The 22,351-nt window shown below is 45.6% G+C and overlaps 1 protein-coding gene across 1 annotated transcript; it reads left to right on the top strand.

The window, feature by feature from the left end:
* The first annotated feature begins 20,916 nt into the window (after positions 1–20,916).
* On the top strand, positions 20,917–21,748 carry LOC123075860 (wiskott-Aldrich syndrome protein). The gene is made up of 2 exons (XM_044498360.1): positions 20,917–21,113; positions 21,220–21,748. The coding sequence occupies exons 1-2, from the start codon at positions 21,023–21,025 to the stop codon at positions 21,402–21,404; spliced, it is 276 nt and encodes a 91-aa protein (XP_044354295.1). The 5' UTR covers positions 20,917–21,022; the 3' UTR covers positions 21,405–21,748.
* The last annotated feature ends 603 nt before the right edge of the window (positions 21,749–22,351 follow it).

Raw genomic sequence — 22,351 nt, 5'->3', positions numbered from 1 at the left:
GTGATGGCCCAGTAGGTGGCATAATTTTTTTCTCTGTTTTTTTCTCTTTTGCTTTATTTATTTTGTTTTGTTTCTACTTACAACAAAAAACTTATTTATTTTATTTCTAATTACTTATGTATTTTACTTTAATTATTTTATTTTTATTTATTTTACTGCTGCTATTTTTATTTAATTTTTAAGGTTTATTTATTTTAGTTACTATAGTTTATTTTATTTTATTTTATTAAGGTTTATTTATTTTATTTATTTTATTAAGGTTTATTTATTTTATTTACTATAAAAAATGAACATAGATGCGCCTATAGAGAAAATTCAACCTAAATTCATAATAAATTTCTATGAAATTCAAAGAAATTTACTGTGAATTTAGGTCAAATTCCCTGTATAAGGGCATCTATTTTCACTTTGAGAGGAGCTCAACAAGGCAGAGAGGGACGGGCTTATAAACTGGTGTGAGCGCCCTTCGGTTGGCGAGGTGGGACTAAACACTGACCGCAACTAGGACCAGCCCTTTAGTCTCGGTTTGTGAGCCTCTGGTCCCGGTTCAAGCCACCAACCGGGACCAATGGTGGTGGGCCAGGAGCGAGGCCCATTGGTCCCGGTTTGTCCTACCAACCGGGACCAAAGGGCCGGACGAACCGGGACCAATGCCCCCACGAGGCCCGGCAGGCCCCTGGCCGCACGAACCGGGACCAATGCTCACATTAGTCCCGGTTCGTGACTGAACCGGGACTAATGTGAATATTGCCCTGCGACCAAAGCCCAGTTTTCTACTAGTGGGCTATGTGGGAATGATAAGGTCTTTAACAATAATAGTACTTCTCTTATGCATGTTATATACAGGTGTGTCGGTACGCTTCGATTTTGGTCGTCTTTACAACATGTGGACAATCAAGACCTGTTTACGGAGGTGTGTACACGCTTGGAGCATAGGACGAGGGATATCTTTACCCAACATGCATGCCAACATGATCTTAGGATTGTCCATCCTACAGTTTAGGCGGCATGCAGACTCGTTTTCTTGTACTTCGCCTTTATTATTCTTTTTTAGCTTCGACTTGGTAAGGCTGTGTGCATCTCAGTTATGCAGAGGCTGGGTGTAGTGCTTAAACCTTTAAGTAATAAAGCTCCCTTTATCGAAAAGAACTACTTACTACGAGCCTTTGGCTACTTGAGTCCTTGTATAATACATCTTGGAGTGACATTCGATCACTACATTATATTCATCGGGTTTGAATTCTTACTTATCACTTTATACTAACTGTATATGTTGTAGATGTCCATAAAAAAAAAGAAGCTCTGCCAAAAGTTTGAGTTTTTCCTAGACCTTGTAGAAATAAGTTAGTGTGGTAGCATCCTCGGGTTTGATAGAAATTTGGGGTGTTATAGATGCGTCAGATTACTAACAATGCTGCAAATATATTTAAACGTAGTCGATATACCATTCACAAAAAGTTTCAAGAGGTTTTATTGTGTGTGTTCCATATGAACGGTGATTACCTTCAACCCAAAGACCGGTATTTCTTCCAATGTCATGACTCACCTAAGAAACCGAGATTTTGGCCTCACTTCAAGGATGCCATTGGGGCCATAGATGGAACACACATTCCTTGTATTTGTTCCTGAAAGCGGCCAACCTAAGTATCACATCAGGAAAGGTTGCACAAGTCATAATGTCATGGAAATTTGTGATTTTGATATGAGGATTACGTTTTTCATTGTTGGATGGCCTTGATCTGTTCAGGACAAACGTGTATGGAATGATGCACAAGTTCATTCTGACTTTCCACGCCCACTGAATGGTATTCATACACTCATTCTTCTACGCTAATGTTTTGCATTGACTTATAGGTTTTCATTGTATTTTCTCACTACAACAAAGTACTATCTTGTGGAGTCCATATATCCAAATACAGTTGGTGGTGAATCGTCCTCGGAGTCACATGGTGCAAACTTGATAAACAAAGATAATTTACATGTGTTTGTCTTCATAACTACATTCTTCAGATATGCATAAGGAATTGACGACATTAGAAGATGTGGTATCACTTAGACTTAGTCGTTGATCTTTGAGATGGGGTTTACTAGTTTGATGTGTATATAGATGGCTCTTAATCATCTTCCGCTGACTTCTTGAGCAAGAAGCAAAGTGGTCAAACAGCAGCAACATAAGCAAACAAATTTGGGATTACTACTCGTGGTGTATAAATAGGATCGCTGGGATGGTGTAACATTACTAAAATCTCTACCTTTATTGCTCCTCCTATAGCAAGATAGAGCTTGCGAGCGAGAGTTGGTTACCATGGATTTTGGAGCTGTCTCGGAGGGAGGCTCCGAGAGCCAACAGCAGCACTAAAAGAACTGCCGCAGACACACACTGAACATGATGCGTCATACTCCATTAACATTCCTTGTTTGTTTATTTCCCAGGTGATGCGTCGTGTGGTTGTCACAGTGATCAATAGAAACTAATCAAGTCTATGAGTGCGTGCGCGCGTGTGTGTAGGTTGTTCATGGAGTGCAACCACCCTAATGAGATCCTAGGCCAGGCCACGAGATTAGCACAGAGGCACGGAAAATTATATTCTGGTTCTAGGATTTCCGTACCCATATGAAGGTATCGACTAAATCTCCCTGATTTCTCTAGGAAGATTCCATTCCTTTACATCACCCAGGAAATGATCGAAAGCCATACATAGAAAATTAGGAACTTTGAAGAAATCAAGGAGATTCCGTCCATAACTTCATCATGATATGACGGTTCTAGAACCAGCACTTGATTTGACGTGCTTCTAGGCCAAGCTCGCAAATATCACGCTGGATCTGATTTGCGAGGGCCCACTTCAGGAACACTCTGCACATATGATTTATTCTATCAATCACCATGAAGATCAGACATCACATCACATGAAAAATTAACAAAATAAGGAAGATCTTAATGAAGTTTGATTAGAGCATATACCTTGCGCTTCTTAATCCGGTTCGGTGTGTGGCAGTGGTAGCGCTTCCGGCAATGCCGCTGCTGCTGAAGAGTGTTCAGTTTGTACACGAAGTGCCTTCAGTTTTTCTCGTAATACTCTTAAACTTTTATCACACCATATAAGGGGCATACGATGAACCCATGGCAAGTTTCAACCTTTTCTAAGCTCATTTGCATGTTATTTTGAAAGGAAGACCATTTTTCCCGTTTTATTCTCCAGAAAATCAATTAATGCTTTAAAAATAGCAAACCGACTCAAAAGGTGGCCAAATTTGGGATGAGACTTTTAATGGTTTGTACTAAACATAGAAAACATTTGAACTTAAAAAATGTTAACATATTGAAATCGATGTGGAGGCCAAGGTTTTGGTTTGAAACCCTGATACTTCGTCGGACAGTGTTCAGTTTGTAGACGATGCTCATCAAGTTTTTACCATAACGCTCTCAAAAATTCTACCACACACTATAGGAGTCATACGATGAACCTGTGCCAAGTTTCATCTGTTTATGAGCTCGGTTGCATGTTATTTTGAACCGAAGAGCATTTTTTCCTTTTTAGTGGATAGAAAATCAATTAATGCTTTAAATAACAAACTAGCTGAAAAAGTGGCCAAATTTGAGCATGATAGGTACTAAGAAGTTACTTTAAACCTCACAATTAAATGGGAATAAAACTAGTGGTCGTAAGGGATCCAATACATCGTATGGCGCCGGACGTGGGGGAGCCAGGCCCCTCGTCTGGGTGAAGGAAGAGGACGTCCTCTCTGGCGACCAGGGGCGGCGCCAGCGTGGGGTCGTGTAGGGGCGGCCGCCCCGGGTAAATTTTGGGACCTAGGGTAGCTCCTCTACTACTTTGGCTAGTGGCCGCCATGGAAGATGAGACGAGTTCCCTGTAACCTGTGTGTTCGGTCGTGGGATCAGCCGAGGAGGAAGACGAGGAGCGAAATAACGATTCGCTTTTGAGATGGGCCAGCTAGTACGTCTTATAACTTGGTAGTAAAGGCCCAATTAAGCAGGAGCCCATTTTTATGTACAGCTTCAAGCCTTCACGTTCCCCAATTTCTCTAACTTCCCATCACGATCGACCGAGTAAACAAATCTGGGCATTAGGCCATCACGTCTTCCGCCGCCGGCTCGCCGCCTCACCGTGGTGCTGCCCAATCCGATAGATGGTGCCTGGTCGTCGCCTCGCCGTTCCCAATTTCTGGCAACATCGCCACTGGAATAGCCATGCGCCGCGCTTACAAGTACAAGCAAGCAGCCATGGAGGACACAAGCAGCAGGTTCTTCTGCTCTCCCCCAATCTTCTTTTCTTATCTTTTGTTGGAATAAGTGTCATATTATGCTAAAATTTATATTTTATTTTTTGTGCTTTTTTTTTGAACAATCTGTGCATGTTTTAGGTACCTGGACTTGAAGATTGGACATTTTGGGATGAAGAACGAAAGATTCAATCAGCGGGAACCCAAGTTAGGCCTTATAATTGTTTTGGTTCTTGTTTTTAATGCTTTTATACCTAGTTCTTGAGATTGAAACTACTTTGAACAATTGTTTGTGTTGATTGTCTTATCTGTATGCATACTACTTGCTAAATTTATTGTGTTGATTGTCTTGTTTGATAACATCATGGATTTGGATTTTGTTTACTTTAAAAGTCTGCCCCGGGTAACTTCAAATCCTGGATCCGCCACAGTGGCGACCCAATCGACCCCCTCCCCCCTCGCCTGGGTGAACGACGATATCCTAGTCACGGCCCAGCCAAAGCCGGAGCCCAAGGAATCGATTCATGTCGTACTCCAGCTCACCGCCGTTGAAGCTCGCAACGAGGCGCGGATCATCCATGAGTATGGCCCGCACTCAGCAATGAGGAGGACCATCAGCAGCTCGCGGCTGCCACTAGTGAGCCCGATACCTACGGCTGGATGGAGGCTATCTCGTCTAGGGAGGAGGAGGAGAGGAGTAAGAGGAGGACGATCATGTGGTCGCCAATGTGGGGGACGACAACTAGAAGGCACTGGGCACCGAATAGTGTAGGTAGTCTAGGTAGAAATATTGCTCGAATGGCGGCATTGATTATTTTGAGAATGTTATTATGCAGAATTTGTACTCGCTAATCATAAGTAATGCCACGGATTTTTGGAAGTATTGGTTCAATTGTAGTTTCTATTTATTTATCGTGTTCAAGCATGCATTTGCTATGTCTAATTTGAGTATAAATTACCCTTGCAGTTTTCTGTGAGATAACAAAAAATCAAATAAAATAAAAAGGATATGAAGTCTGCATAAGTAGGATGATTCTGTGTTTGCGCATGTCTGTCGCGATCTCCGTATCCATGGCGAATGGGATGGCACATACGAGGAATCTGCTACAGCTGCTGATTCCGTCCAATCCGGTTGCCATCGAACGCACCGTGCAACTTCGCGGTGGCCGGAGACGAAAATGAGCTTGGCAAGGAAGGTTGCGGTGGTTTCCACACCAGCCCCCAGGACACGTCTCAGGTCCGTGCACGCGGCAAGACTAAGATGAATAGTCCGTTCTTCACCTCCCCCTCTTCTAGAGTCTACTAGACGACGAGTAGTAAGAGGCAGCGGTGAGTTGGGGCTCTGAGCTGGTGGACAGCGTCCATCGGCGTGCATGAACAGAAGGTCAACTTCCCCGCCGTGGTACTTGCCCCCCGTCTTGTGCTCTCCTGGTCTATGCCCGTTTGTGGTGTCGGTCTGAGTTGAGCTCCCTAGCGTGGCTATGTCTGGCAGATCGATGCCGATGGCCACTGGCATGTTGGCGTTCGAGCTCCATGATTGCAGTCCACATAGCGATGGTGGTGGGCTCTGGGTAGCCTTGCCGGTGAAGGAGCTACCTGTCGGTGGCTCGGCCTGGCTCTCTATCGTTGGTAGTGACGACCGACGACGCCCATGTCTCGTTCTGGAGGCTTGTGCTCGTCATGGTTGTCCTGGTATATATCTCATGGCGACACAGATGAGCTGCCAAGCGAAAGCTTTGCGCTTTGGCACCGACAGCCGACCCGAGGGTGCCTTATTTCTGTTGAGAACGTCATTGTGGTTCTTCGCTCCATTACAGGGTTCCGGGTGAAGACCGAAGACCCAACTCCGTCTCAAACTCGACAGTAGCGACGCTTAGCGCCACCCCCCCTCCCCCTTGAGGATATTGTTGTGGAGCTTAGATGTCTTAGGGTGTGTTCTAGCGTAATTTTCGAGCCTACCTGAGTTATCTTCCGGTAACGTAGTCGTGTGCCTTTATGTTGATCGGTTATCCCGGGATCTACTTTGTAAAAGGGCATTCTCAGTTTCTCACCACTTTGTATTGTTCGGCCCAATACTGTGGTTTGTCCTTCATCAATAAAACGGGACGAGGGTCTGTTTTGAGAGCGGAAAAGTGTGGCTACACCCATGTGACGCCCCCGATTCAATCGTACACTAATCGTGCACGCAAACGTGTACGATCAAGATCAGGGACTCACGGGAAGATATCACAACACAACTCTAAAAACATAAATAAGTCATACAAGCATCATAATACAAACCAGGGGCCTCGAGGGCTTGAATACAAGTGCTCGATCATAGACGAGTCAGCGGAAGCAACAATATCTGAGTACAGACACAAGTAAACAAGTTGCCATAAGATGGCTAGCACAAACTGGGATACAGATCGAAAGAGGCGCATGCCTCCTGCCTGGGATCCTCCTAAACTACTCCTGGTCGTCGGCAGCGGCCTGCACGTAGTAATAGGCACCTCCGGTGTAGTAGGAGTCGTCGTCGACGGTGACGTATGGCTCCTTGGCTCCAGCATCTGGTTGCGACAACCAGGTAGAAGGGAAAGGGTGAAAAGAGGGAGAAAAGCAACCGTGAGTACTCATCCAAACTACTCGCAAGCAAGGATCTACACTACATATGCATGGGTATATGTGTAAAGGGGTCATATCGGTGGACTGAACTGCAGAATGCCAGAATAAGAGGGGGATAGCTAGTCTTGTCGAAGACTACGCTTCTGGAAGCCTCCATCTTGCAGCATGTAAAAGAGAGTAGATAGTAAGTTCACCAAGTAGCATCGCATAGCATAATCCTACCCGGCGATCCTCCCCTCGTCGCCCTGTGTGAGAGCGATCACCGGGTTATATCTGGCACTTGGAAGGGTGTGTTTTATTAAGTATCCGGTTCTAGTTGTCATAAGGTCAAGGTGCAACTCCGGGTCGTCCTTTTACCGAGGGACACGGCTATTTGAATAGATAAACTTCCCTGCAGGGGTGCACCACATAACCCAACACACTCGATCCCATTTGGCCGGACACACTTTCCTGGGTCATGCCCGGCCTCGGAAGATCAACACGTCACAGCCCCACCTAAGCACAACAGAGAGGTCAGCACGCCAGTCTAAATCCTATGGCGCAGGGGTCTGGGCCCATCGCCCATTGCACACCTGCACGTTGCGAGGGCGGTCGGAAGCAGAACTAGCCCCCTTAATACAAGAGCAGGCTCAAGAAGGCTTCGGCTGATACCACGACGTCGAGTGCCCATAACTATTCCCGCGTAGTTGGTTAGTGCGTATAGGCCAGTGGCCAGACTCAGATCAAATACCAAGAACTCGTTAAGCGTGTTATTTTTAAGTAAGCGCGAACGCCGACCAGGGCCAGGCCCACCTCTCACCTAGGTAGTCTCAACCTGCCCTGTCGCTCCGCCACAAAGATCCACCCAGAGGGCCGTCGGGACAAAGGTCCTTTCAGCCCCCAATCCGTGAATCACTCGCGGGTACTCCTCGAGCCGACCCGACTTTAGTCACCACATGTCTCATGTCTAAAGTATATAGTATATACCCGTGATCACCTCCCGAGTGATCACAGCCCGATAGTATAGCACAGCAGACGGACAAGAAGGTAGGGCCACTGATGGAATACTAGCATCCTATACTAAGCATGTAGGATTGCAGGTAAAGGTAACAACAGTAGTAGCAGGGACAGGCTATGCATCAGGATAGGATTAACGGAAAGCAATAACATGCTACACTACTCTAATGCAAGCAGTAGAGAGAAGAATAGGCGATATCTGGTGATCAAGGGGGGGCTTGCCTGGTTGCTCTGGCAAGGAGGGGTCGTCAACACCGTAGTCGTACTGGGTAGCAGCGGTGTCGGTCTCGGTGTCTAGCGAGAGAAGCAAGGGAAGAAACAATGAATACAATGCAAACAGATGCATATCGATGCATGACACGACAAGTAATGGTGCTAGGAGTGCCCTAACGCAGTAGGAGATGATACCGGCGAAGAGAGGAAACATCCGGGAAAGTATCCCCGGTGTTTGACGTTTTCGGGCAGATGAAACGGAGGCGGATTGTTGCATGTTCGTTATGCTAGGGACGTGCGGCGGACGAATGGATTGTGTATTCGGATTCGTCTCGAAATTCTGAGCGACCTTCATGTACAAAACATTTTCATCCGAGTTACGGATTATTTTATATTCATTTTTTCAAAGTTTTATTAATATTCTGGAATTATTTATTATTCCACATTAAATTAGAAAAAGCTATGTGTACCCAAGTGTGTACCCAGCAAAGGCTTACAGGTGGGTCCAATGGGTAGTTGACTATTTGACCAGTCAAAGTTTGACTGGTCAACAGGGTGTGGGGGACCCACATGTCATTGGAACAGATCTTTCTTTTTTAAAAATATTTTTATATTACACTAGGTTTAGTTTATCTTTCTTCTAGGGGGTTTTCTGCTAAAATGGGGTTAGGATAATTAACCATGGGGTTTTATTGCTAATGGGGGGGTTAGCCCAAGATCTAACAGGGCCGGCCTATCTAGCAGAGAGCCCACCGGCTGGGCTCGCAGAGACGGCGACCAGGAGCTGCGCAGCCGACGGCAGGCGTGCGTGGGCGTGGCACGAGAGCGGGCCTCCCGGGCGGGGCGGCCAGGATTCGGTGAGGGCAGCAGCGACAGGAAGCAGCAGCAGAAGGCTGGGCGGACTGCAGCAGTTCAGTAAGCAGACGCAAGCAGCGCAGGAGAAGGAGCAGTGCCGTGGTGCGGCAACAACGGCGGCAGCAGCAAAAGGGGCGGCAGGGGCGTGGCCAGGAGTGGTGGGGGCGCGAACGGGGCGGCCGAGAGGCGCGGGAGCGCGGCCACGGGTGGTGAGCGCGCCAGGAGCAGAGCTCCGACTATGGCGAACACGGACGAGCACGGGAGTGGCGGTAAAACGATACAGATCGAAGGGATAAGCACGAGAATCGGTCGAGGGGCTCACCCCGGTGCTCGTGGACGAGGTAGGGAGGTCGGGGAAGCTCGGGAGGCGGCGAATCCGACGACGAACGGCGGCGGCCGTGGCAGGGAAGACGGCTCGATCCACGCGTACGGTGCGGCTCCGGTTGAACTGATGCACGCGGATGACGGAGTCGACGACGAGGAAGTCCCTGGATGACCTCCCGCTCGCCGGGGAGGCCAGTGGCCGCAGGGACGGCGACGGCGCGTTGACGACAGCTCAGACACGAGGTTCAGACGAGAAGCGCGAGTGGGAGAGGGGAATTTCGGGGCTAGGGTTCCAGAGGGGTCGCGGGGTTCCTCTTGTAGGTGTCCAGGGGGGAGCTGGATGCTCAGCACATGCAGATCCCCGGCATGGACGTGCTCAGATCGTCCACGGGGTGTGCTGTGAACAGGAAGTGGGAGGAGGGCCGCTGGGCTGGGCCTCCCCAGCCACATGGGCCAAAGCGCCCAACAGTTTAGGTCTTTCTCTTGTGTGTGTGTGTGTTTACTGTTTTTCTTTTTATACACTGCTTTGTATTTAGTTTTAGGTACTAAATGATTTTAACTAAATGTGCAAGTATCACATAAATTCCAGGCAACACCTTGGGCTAGTCCAACAAGTCCAAATATTTTTGAATAGTTTACATATTTATTTAAATTGAGATGGTCTAGTTAAAAGCTTTATGGGTCAGTTACAAATAGCTTAGGGGCATTTTATCATTCTGAAAAGTGTTGATCCTTTCATCACAAATTGTTAGCGAATATTTGCAACCAAACCAACATTTTTATTTTGCCATTTGAAAACTTTAATTATTTGACTTTAAGTTAAATTTGAATTTGAATCGGGTTTGGATCAAAGTGAGGTTAACAACAGTAATCGTGGTGACGTGGCATTGTTGGTAGAGGGTTACTATAGCTTTAATTATCTGGGCGTTACAATTCTCCTCCACTACAAGAAATCTCGTCCCGAGATTTAAGAGGGGAAGTGAGGGGGAAGGGATTTGGTTACGATATTCTAACGGATCTTCTCGAAGAAGTTAATCCCTTTCGTTGATGTCTTCAATTCTTTATTCCAATGCATCATGATGAAGTTGTCTTCCTTTCTTCGGGAACTCCACCGTATGTACGAAGGTCAAGGGGTAACTTCGGAAGAAAGGACCGCTACAATGTTGCTTATCTGGTAGTTACCATCAGGAAAGGTGGTGGAAAGTAACTCTCGCATTGATACTTAACAAATTATCAAGAGCAAAGTAAGGAGGTGCAAAATGGAAGTTTCAAGCGCATAGGCAATCGTTTGTTGTCTGAAACGAAGTGTGAAAGGGGTTTAGAGCAATGGGAATAAGCATTTCGCCTGATACCAGAATAGATCACTAGGCAGGTGGCCCGTGAATTACATATGAAGTCAAGCGCGAGGAATAACTTTGACAACAGGGTGTACAGGAGAGTCAGGTTTCGATCCTGTGGAACTGTGGGTTATGGGCCCACCATGTGGATTAAAAGTAGGAGGAGCGGTGACATCTTGCACGGTCATGATAGCAAGGCATGTCAGAGGGTAGCCTGTCAGTTATGTCAGCAACAACGTCGGTACCAAGGGCGAGGACGAAGAGAACCATTTTCCTGCTAGTTGAACGAGGCGGACCAGTAGGCAAAGTTCTCGTCCATCGGTGGTTACCGGAATGTCATCAACAAAAGTAATAGGGTCTTTCTGACAGAATTGTACACCGAGGTGTTTACAAAAGCAGGAGAATATTACTACTTAGATCATATAGATCACGAGAAAGGTTAGACCAAACAATGGAAAGGAAGATATGATTATCAGATTTAAACAGAACAATGGAAAGGAAAATGTGCTTAAACACATATTTCAAGGGTATATCCTTCCCAAGGACAAGCAGAGCATGATATCCAGGACAGGATATAGTGTAGAAAACTCTTTAGGTAAGGGAAGTGAAATTTCATGACATTACCCATACAGCGGCGTTTAGATAATTGAGCAGGAACATTTAGCATTGGGCTTCAAATGTTCTTGTTGAAAATCGGAGTGCCACAGTCATGCTTCGAGATAGCATTGACATGGTCGTCAGGCAAAGGTCAAACTTTGGATACACAAAGGATCCACGAGGAACAACTCATAGAATAAGTCTTACCATTTTCTTATGGAAGAATGGCTAACCTTGCAAAAAAAGAGGAAGAACTATAACAATGGGTCATCCAGCCAGGTGTGCTAGGCATGACATCACCTTACCGGGCCATATAAAGACCAATGTTTATAACTCTTGGAAATATGTTCCAACCATCATATCTGACCGAAATTCAGATCTGATCGGTGTTAGGATACCTCAGACTCGGGATGCCTTAGAAGAAAAGGTGCAAAACAAATTGACGAGACGACATTGTAAGATTCTCGGGAAATTGACTACGGAAGCGAGTTCCGAAACAAAAGCTCATCATTGAACCAATGAAGGGATAAGGTGGTAGCTGATGAACTCGGCGACAATTCATCGAGACTTCCAAAAGATGGGTTTCCACAATTATGTGAACAAGGAGATAGCATTAGTCAGATCAAATAATATAATGATGTATGCTCGAGGAAAACATACACAGTTAAACATTGGTTAAAAGGTGCACCCGAAATATGGGCTTAAGTAGCTTGATCAATGTTAGAATGGTGGTTCGATAACCAATGGTCTAAGAATGAAATATCGACCATTAACTTAGAAGCAATAGGGCTGCTAGAAGTTTTGAAGTCACACATCATAGTTCGATTGTCGGTTTTCCGGTTAGAAATAACACGGGGACCAAGGAATGAACGGGTATGGCAAAAGGTAGCACCTGTATCAGGAATTCGTAAGAGGTGGTGAAATTATCACGACATTCTTGACATAACGATGGTAATACTCCAAGGTAGAGCATAAATAAGTCGGATAGCAAGGAACTCAAGGTACAACGCAAAACTAGAACAAGTTTTGTGTTGGGAGGGAAATCAAGAATGTTGTCGATGTTAACACAAATCATCGAGGGGGCAAGCATGGAATTTCTCATCCGGAACTCAATGTACGTCTCGGAAGAAGTTAAAATGTTGACGATGATCATGGCACATTTATTGAGAGGTTTCAAGAAGATGTAATCGATCGGCGACGACATCACACCAAGGGAATGGTGAAGCAAAAGGTTACTATAACCATAGATAAGATGCCATCTCAGAATTCGGAGTTGTCTCTCAAGACAAACAATATGATGTGGAAAGTTCGATGTAAGCTTAGAGCACTGTCGGGATTGTGTCCCAGGGATGAAGGACATAGATAGAATGGTCAAGTAGTCAGCCTGACGATGATGATGTAGTCAATCAGTTGGGAATGACATGATTGAGTACAAACTCGTAAGCAATGAAGATTACTAAGAGTTTTTTGAATCGAAGTGCGGACTCGATTCACTATTCGGTGTTCTCGGTTGACGACAACCCAGAACTCGTGGAGTGACTATGACAGAGAAAGGTATTACTCCAGCACAAATTCATAAGATGTAGTGCAATGGCATGATATCCTCGAGATACCAGGAGGATAATACTCGATGGCATATCAAATTAAAGGTTGAAGTGGGGTGTATTGATCTATAGAAGACAAGCACTTTAACTTGTCTGAGAAATGGAATCAAAGGAAGAAATTATGGTCGAAACCACAATCATAAATGATCAAACCACGGATACAAGATGAACTTCTAACAAGGGGGTAATCATTTTTACGAGCAGCTTCCATGATAAGTTCTACATCGTGTCCATGGGCATGAACACAGAGTTCAAGGTCGACTCCCACTTCTCCAATGTATAACCTTTCAATCACTTCTCGTATTTCAAAAATGACGTTAGTTGTTGAAAGTTCTACCTGGCGCAATACCAGACAAGTATGACCTGTGAAATCTTTCGGGTTCACACAGATTAGGGAAGGCGTTGGTTCAACCCATCAGGGTATCTTAGGAACATATACCACAAACTTCGGAGCAAATAATACAAGCTCGAAAGTAGAGCATGGTTAACAAAGCAGAGGATACAATTTACCAAAGGCATTATATACCCATGTAAAGGGTCATAAGGTTATTGAATATGCAGGACACTGTCGGATAATAATCCAACAAGGATCTGGTGGTCCACAAGGGATCTGATGTGAGTATCGGTACTCAACCAGAAGAAGAATGCAAGGAGATCCGAAGATAAAAGCAATTCACTAATTGAAAGCTCAATTGCAAAGGAATTATGAATTCCAAGTCGAGGGATCAGAAGCAATGCTCTGATTAAGAATGGATAAGTTGAATAGACTTAGGGGTACCTTCGACGACAACTTGATTGGTCGAGGAGTAGCTCATGTTCAAATGACATCTGAGACGGAAAAATGAATTCTAGGATTCGACTGATGATTGTGAACATTCGCATCTTATTGAATCAATGGACTCAAAAATGATAGTGACCAAGGATGCCACTAAGATTAGTATACTTATGGGATTAACCATAATGCAAGCAAGCAAGAATTTTAAGAACAACTGGCGGTTGAGGATTTTCGAAAGATCAATTAGTATTTCGAAAACTTTGGTGAAACACATGAACAACTGGGGAGAAACAAATCTTTGGTGTGTGTGAGGATTAATTTGTAGGTGTATTCAGGTGGCAAAGAATTGCACGGCAGTAGGCAGAAAGTATCTCGGGGTATCTTGTAATAACAAGATCAACTGGGAATAAAAGTAAGAACGACGGGTATAAGTATTTATCCATAGGGATATTTCGGTGGTAGGGAATTGCAAAAGCAACGGGCACAAAGTCTCGAGAGAATATCGGAGAGTATCTTTGAAATCTTCTGGTGCAGTCGGCGATCATCTGGACTGAAGGGGCTCTCCGAGAGAAAGTATTTACGAGAACCTAGAGTCAAATTTAGTAAAATCGTTTAACCCGAATAGAAGAGAGATCAGAGTCCCAGAGTATAGACGAGGAATAAAAGATCCTAATACCACCCAATGGCGACATGGGCCCGTAAGCCACACAGCCATGTTAGTAAAAGTTTAGCAATGCCTAGACCCAACTTCGGCCAAGGAGTTGGAAAGGGGGATTCCTACAGGCAGTCGGCTCTGATACCAACTTGTGACGCCCCCGATTCAATCGTACACTAATCGTGCACGCAAACGTGTACGATCAAGATCAGGGACTCACGGGAAGATATCACAACACAACTCTAAAAACATAAATAAGTCATAAAAGCATCATAATACAAACCAGGGGCCTCGAGGGCTCGAATACAAGTGCTCGATCATAGACGAGTCAGCGGAAGCAACAGTATCTGAGTACAAACACAAGTAAACAAGTTGCCATAAGATGGCTACCACAAACTGGGATACAGATCGAAAGAGGCGCATGCCTCCTGCCTGGGATCCTCCTAAACTACTCCTGGTCGTCGGCAGCGGCCTGCACGTAGTAGTAGGCACCTCCGGTATAGTAGGAGTCGTCGTCGACGGTGGCGTATGGCTCATGGGCTCCAGCATCTGGTTGCGACAACCAGGTAGAAGGGAAAGGGGGAAAAGAGGGAGAAAAGCAACCGTGAGTACTCATCCAAAGTACTCGCAAGCAAGGATCTACACTACATATGCATGGGTATATGTGTAAAGGGGCCATATCGGTGGACTGAACTGCAGAATGCCAGAATAAGAGGGGGATAGCTAGTCTTGTCGAAGACTACGCTTCTGGAAGCCTCCATCTTGCAGCATGTAGAAGAGAGTAGATAGTAAGTTCACCAAGTAGCATCGCATAGCATAATCCTACCCGGCGATCCTCCCCTCGTCGCCCTGTGTGAGAGCGATCACCGGGTTATATCTGGCACTTGGAAGGGTGTGTTTTATTAAGTATCCGGTTCTAGTTGTCATAAGGTCAAGGTACAACTCCGGGTCGTCCTTTTACCGAGGGACACGGCTATTCGAATAAATAAACTTCCCTGCAGGGGTGCACCACATAACCCAACATGCTCGATCCCATTTGGCCGGACACACTTTCCTGGGTCATGCCCGGCCTCGGAAGATCAACACGTCGCAGCCCCACCTAAGCACAACGGAGAGGTCAGCACGCCGGTCTAAATCCTATGGCGCAGGGGTCTGGGCCCATCGCCCATTGCACACCTGCAAGTTGCGAGGGCGGCCGGAAGCAGAACTAGCCCCCTTAATACAAGAGCAGGCTTACGTTCCAATCCGGCGCGCGCCGCTCAGTCGCTGACGTCAAGAAGGCTTCGGCTGATACCACGACGTCGAGTACCCATAACTATTCCCGCATAGTTGGTTAGTGCGTATAGGCCAGTGGCCAAACTCAGATCAAATACCAAGAACTCGTTAAGCGTGTTATTTTTAAGTAACCGCGGACGCCGACCAGGGCCAGGCCCACCTCTCACCCAGGTAGTCTCAACCTGCCCTGTCGCTCCGCCACAAAGATCCACCCAGAGGGCCGTCGGGACAAAGGTCCTTTCAGCCCCCAATCCGTGAATCACTCGCGGGTACTCCTCGAGCCGACCCGACTTTAGTCACCACATGTATCATGTGTAAAGTATATAGTATATACCCGTGATCACCTCCCGAGTGATCACAGCCCGATAGTATAGCACAGCAGACGGACAAGAAGGTAGGGCCACTGATGGAATACTAGCATCCTATACTAAGCATGTAGGATTGCAGGTAAAGGTAACAACAGTAGTAGCAAGGACAGGCTATGCATCAGGATAGGATTAACGGAAAGAAATAACATGCTACACTACTCTAATGCAAGCAGTAGAGAGAAGAATAGGCGATATCTGGTGATCAAGGGGGGCTTGCATGGTTTCTCTGGCAAGGAGGGGTCGTCAACACCGTAGTCGTACTGGGTAGCAGCGGTGTCGGTCTCGGTGTCTAGCGAGAGAAGCAAGGGAAGAAACAATGAATACAATGCAAACAGATGCATATCGATGCATGACATGACAAGTAATGGTGCTAGGAGTGCCCTAACGCAGTAGGAGGTGATACCGGCGAAGAGGGGAAACATCCGGGAAAGTATCCCCGGTGTTTGACGTTTTCGGGCAGATGAAACGGAGGCGGATTGTTGCATGTTCGTTATGCTAGGGACATGCGGCAGACGAACGGATTGCGTATTCGGATTCGTCTCGAAATTCTGAGCGACCTTCATGTACAAAACATTTTCATCCGAGTTACGGATTATTTTATATTCATTTTTCAAAGTTTTATTAATATTCTGGAATTATTTATTATTCCACATTAAATTAGAAAAAGCTATGTGTACCCAAGTGTGTACCCAGCAAAGGCTTACAGGTGGGTCCAATGGGTAGTTGACTGTTTGACCAGTCAAAGTTTGACTGGTCAACAGGGTGTGGGGGACCCACATGTCATTGGAACAGATCTTTCTTTTTTAAAAATATTTTTATATTACACTAGGTTTAGTTTATCTTTCTTCTAGGGGGTTTTCTGCTAAAATGGGGTTAGTATAATTAACCAGGGGGTTTTATTGCTAATGGGGGGGTTAGCCCAAGATCTAACATGGCCGGCCTATCTAGCAGAGAGCCCACCGGCTGGGCTCGCAGAGACGGCGACCAGGAGCTGCGCAGCCGACGGCAGGCGTGCGTGGGCGTGGCACGAGAGCGGGCCTCCCGGGCGGGGCGGCCAGGATTCGGTGAGGGCAGCAGCGACAGGAAGCAGCAGCAGAAGGCTGGGCGGACAGCAGCAGTTCAGTAAGAAGCCGCAAGCAGCGCAGGAGAAGGAGTAGTGCCGCGGTGCGGCAACAGCAGAAGGGGCAGCAGGGGCGTGGCCAGGAGTGGTGGGGGCGCGAACGGGGCGGTCGGGAGGCGCGGGAGCGCAGCCACGGGCGGTGAGCGCGCCGGGAGCAGAGCTCCGACTATGGCGAACACGGACGAGCACGGGAGCGGCGGTAAAACTATACAGATCGAAGGGATAAGCACGAGAATTGGTCGAGGGGCTCACCCCGGTGCTCGTGGACAAGGTAGGGAGGTCGGGGAAGCTCGGGAGGCGGCGAATCCGACGACGAACGGCGGCGGCCGTGGCAGGGAAGACGGCTCGATCCACGCGTACGGTGCGGCTCCAGTTGAACTGATGCACGCGGATGACGGAGTCGACGACAAGGAAGTCCCTGGACGACCTCCCGGTCGCCGGGGAGGCCAGTGGCCGCAGGGACGGGGACGGCGCGTTGACGACAGCTCAGACACGAGGTTCAGACGAGAAGCGCGAGTGGGAGAGGGGAATTTCGGGGCTAGGGTTCCAGAGGGGTCGCGGGGTTCCTCTTGTAGGCGTCCGGGGGGAGCTGGATGCTCAGCACGTGCAGATCCCCGGCCATGGACGTGCTCAGATCATCCACGGGGTGTGCTGTGAACAGGAAGTGGGAGGAGGGCGGCTGGGCTGGGCCTCCCCAGCCACATGGGCCAAAGCGCCCAGCAGTTTAGTTCTGTCTCTTGTGTGTGTGTGTTTACTGTTTTTCTTTTTATACACTGCTTTGTATTTAGTTTTAGGTACTAAATGATTTTAACTAAATGTGCGAGTATCACATAAATTCCAGGAAACACCTTGGGCTAGTCCAACAAGTTCAAATATTTTTGAATAGTTTACATATTTATTTAAATTGAGATGGTCTAGTTAAAAGCTTTATGGGTCAGTTACAAATAGCTTAGGGGCATTTTATCATTCTGAAAAATGTTGATCCTTTCATCACAAATTGTTAGCGAATATTTGCAACCAAACCAACATTTTTATTTTGCCATTTGAAAACTTTAATTATTTGACTTTAAGTTAAATTTGAATTTGAATCGGGTTTGGATCAAAATGAGGTTAACAACAGTAATCGTGGTGCCGTGACATTGTTGGTAGAGGGTTACTATACCTTTAATTATCTGGGCGTTACAATCCGGGTGTACAATAGTTCAAAAAAGAACATATATCAAACGTGATCCAAAAAATCTGTAGTTTTGCGACATGAAACATGATAAAGTATTTTTAGGTTCTTGCAAAAATTTATCCACAAATAACTCTCAACAAAAAAATACACATGTGCACAAAAGTGAATGAACTTTTCTTGGGCTTTCGAATGTTAATTTTGTGGATGGAATTTTGCAAAAACCTAAAACATTTTATCATGTTTGGTGTCACAAAATTTCAGAATTTTTTAATAACGTTTGATATGTGTTTATTCAACAACCATATCATGCACAGATGGCATGGGACCCACTTTCAATGGATGGCTTGCTTTATATATGTCTCTATGATCAGTGCACCCCACATGTCAGCACAAAGGGAAAATCAATTTTTAAAATATTTACTTATTTACGTGTGGATTTTATTTAAAACATTTAGTAAATTCAGATTTTTTTAATTTTTAGTATATATAAAAAAGTTATACCTTGTGGCTTATATTTGAATTATACAAAATTACGAATACAAACATTTTTATTAATATTCTCTTGTGATAAATTTCACTCATGGCGTAAAATAATAACTCCTATATAATTGAAGTAAAGTCGGGTAAATATTTATAAAAACAGTTGTAATTCTTAATTTTGCATCACTATGATTAATTATAAATTATATAAAAAATTCTTACGCAACAAACTGAATCATAAAATATGCATATAGTTATTAAATACTCCCTCCGTCCCAAAATAAGTGTCTTGAGCTTAGTACAAATTTGTATTAGAGCTAGTACAAAGTTAAGACACTTATTTTGGGACGGAGGGAGTATTTGTGTAATTAATATAATTTTTATTAATTATAATTTAGAAAATATTTGTACTATTATAAATTATAATAAAAAATACTACTTTTTATATGATTTTTTCAAAAACAATACATCAATACTTTTTAAAATTACTTGAACATTTTGCTAAATAATTTATTTTTGTATGTGTATAATATTTAAAACACACGAATGTTTGACCTTTATTTTTATTAGTATCATTATAATTTACGTAATTTTTATAAATTCTAAAATAAATAAAAGAAAGAAAAAATGTGCAACATGGGCCGCACTAACTGCAGCCCATTTAAACCACACGGGCGCATTCCTTTACATTACATGTGTGGCGTGGTGGCTAGCGCAGCCGGTTTGATGGTGCGACGTTGCTAGTTCGAGGCGCTGGCGGTGACAATTTTTATCGTTTATTTTGGCTTTGCGCCGACATGTGAGCCCCACTGGTTATAGAGACATAAATAAAGGAAGCCATACGTTGGAAGTGGATTCCATGCTATGTGTGCAAGCTAATTACAATGCGGTGCTACGTCGGTGCACTATACTTCTATAGATGGGACCGTATTTGCACGTTTGTGTCAAGTTCTAGAACCAGTTTAACGCATTTTTTAAGTTCAGACACTAAAATGGATATCGATGACAAGTTTACGTATCACTAGTGATATTACCTCATATTAGACCTTATAAAACAAGATGGAGGGACTAGACAAGTTAAGCGAACTAGTGAGCTTATGACGCTCCTCTAGTCATCGACCATAATTTTGACTATTATAAATACTGTGACCAAATAAAGCGAGAATCATGGACATATATTTTGGGTTAATTTTGACAGTAAAAATTGTGGCGTTTGGTGTAGTATTTAAGTTCACCCCAGGGCGTTTCCTCGAAGAAAAGAATGGCGGAAAATTCAGTGGCTATAAGCCTATAAGTACATTTTGCACGTCGATTTTCCTTGGTGGCGACACGACTCGAGACCCCCCTGGGTCGTCGACGTGTTGCTGAGTTGAATGGTCTGCCGTCTGATGCATGTCTCTCTCTCGCTGCCGGTCGTGCACGCACGGCCAAGCTGTCACCACTCGACCTTGCAGCATCCTTGACTAACCCGTGAAATATATCCGAGCAATCACGTACGTACGGCATGAGTGACGAATTAAACATGCACTTGTCTCTATTAAGAAGTGTAAATAGCTTCACGGACAGCACTTCACTAGCGGAACTAATAATACAAGTGCATGTTACGTACTCATTAAGCTTCGGTGGTGGCGAGTCGAGCCGAGATCCGGGTCGTCGTAGTCGTCGTCGTCTCGCGCGCTGAGGTGAGTCGTCGGCTCCCTCTCGCCGGTCGTGCCACGGCCAGGATGGATGGATAATCATTGCAATGCTAATCACTTGCGCGACCAACAATCCTGTAGGTGGGCGTTATCCGGTTTTGAGAGTTTAAGGTTGCAATGTACTCCCTCCGTCCCATAATAAAACTACGGCATGAGTGAAGGATTAAATATGCACTTGTCTCTGTTAAGAACTGTAAATAGCTTCACTCACGGGCAGCACTCTTCACTAGCGGAACTAACAATACAAGTGCATGTTACTCAGTAAGCTTCGGTGGTGGCGAGACCTGGATCGTCGTCGTCGTCGTCGTCTCGCGCGCTGAGTTGAGTCGTCGGCTCCCTCTCGCCGGTCGTGCCACGGCCAAGATGGATAATCATTGCAATGATAATCACTTGGGCGACCAGCAATCCTGTAGGTGGGCTCATCCCACCACAAGAAAGAGCGCGTCGATTATCCATCTTCAAGACTTGAACGGGCCAAACGCACCAGAAAAGAGCCTCATCTGTCAAAAAGCAAGTGACCAATTAGCTGATCTTTTTCGACGACTGGCCTGGCCGGGGTCGACTTATGCACGTCTATAAATGAGTGCCCTGCCCAAGCAGCAGCAGGATCCAGAACACCTACTGCAAAGCCTCTCCAACTAGCCACAGCTGACCACACATAGTACATGCGTATAACTTGAGCCAGCCAGCCAAAGCAACGATTATGGCGTCCATGGCGAGAGCTGCCCGCCTCCTGCTGGTCGCGCTGCTGGTCATCTCCGCGGCGGTCACCGGCTGCCATGGCTACAGCATCGGTTAGTATGCCATGGCACCTTCGTTCTTCTTGTCATAGTGACGATCTTCTGGATTCCGTTACCGGTTCCGAGTAAATTACTAACCGTGGATGCGTTTCCTTTCCAGGTGGACCGGGGTTAATCCCCGAACCACGGAGCGGGCATGGAAGACCCTTTGATCCTTTATACCCACGTCCATGCCGCGGACTGAGATGCCGGACGCTGCCGCCACGCGGCCGCGGTGGCGCACCCTACCCCTATGGCGGTCCTCCTCCCCCTCCCCCTCCCCCGGACAACGGAGGACAGCCTTGATGCTTGGCATGCATGCAAGAAAGCTACGACCTCTCACCGAACTGATACTAATACATGGAATAAGACTAAAGTTTGGTGTTTTCCCTAATACGTGTCATGTATACATGGAACAAGAAAGCTATTACATGGAATAAGACTTGAGAGTGGTTTTTCTAGCGGTACGGTTTCTACCGGGTATTCACACACCACACAATCGTGGTCCGAGATTATGGTCAACATAGTGATAGTGCATTATACGTATTTCGATGGGCAGTACATAATCTCAACCCATGTGTACATCTGTACATGTACGAAACAGTAGTAATACCATGTGGGGCTCATGTGTGAGCCATGCTTCACCCATATCTCCGCTGGGCGCTGGCTGTCCTGTCCTGTGACCTAAATCGATATATGCGGCCGTCCTCTACGCTTGTGATTCAGATTTCTCTGTCGACCTGGTTACATTTGAACTACAAATCCGTCCGCGTACTACGAATTTTCAAATGGAAGTTCGGTCCTCTTCTTTTTTTCTCAAGGTAATCTCTCCTCGTAGATAGTATTGAATTTAATTGTTTTTATCTGCGGGGAACTTTTCCAGCTACAGATCTGTTCTGTATTGCTAGCAGAAATTGCGCGGAAGTTGTGTTCTTCCATTATGAAAGCGATTTGCTTTCAGATGTTCTACAATGTTTGGTCTGCCTAGGTATTACATAAGTATGGTAAAGAAATTTAGCCATTGCTTGTTTACTGGAAAAACGCCGCATCGAATTTGTGTATTATTCGGGTGTTCAAGCTCATCACTACTATACTGATTATATGATCGTTACATTTACGGCTCCTTATAATGAACTATGTTAGTACAACAGTTGCGAAGGTAAGTTGTTAAACTCTGGTTTACTATAATTTGTCAGTGTACTGCCATTGTAGTTTGTTCTTGCGTGCTATGGCTCTTAAGGGTAACAATTTCT

The sequence above is a fragment of the Triticum aestivum genome, chromosome 3D (genome assembly GCF_018294505.1).
Source record: "Triticum aestivum cultivar Chinese Spring chromosome 3D, IWGSC CS RefSeq v2.1, whole genome shotgun sequence".
In the NCBI taxonomy this organism is placed as follows: domain Eukaryota; kingdom Viridiplantae; phylum Streptophyta; class Magnoliopsida; order Poales; family Poaceae; genus Triticum; species Triticum aestivum.
This window is presented reverse-complemented; position numbering and strand designations above follow the sequence as displayed.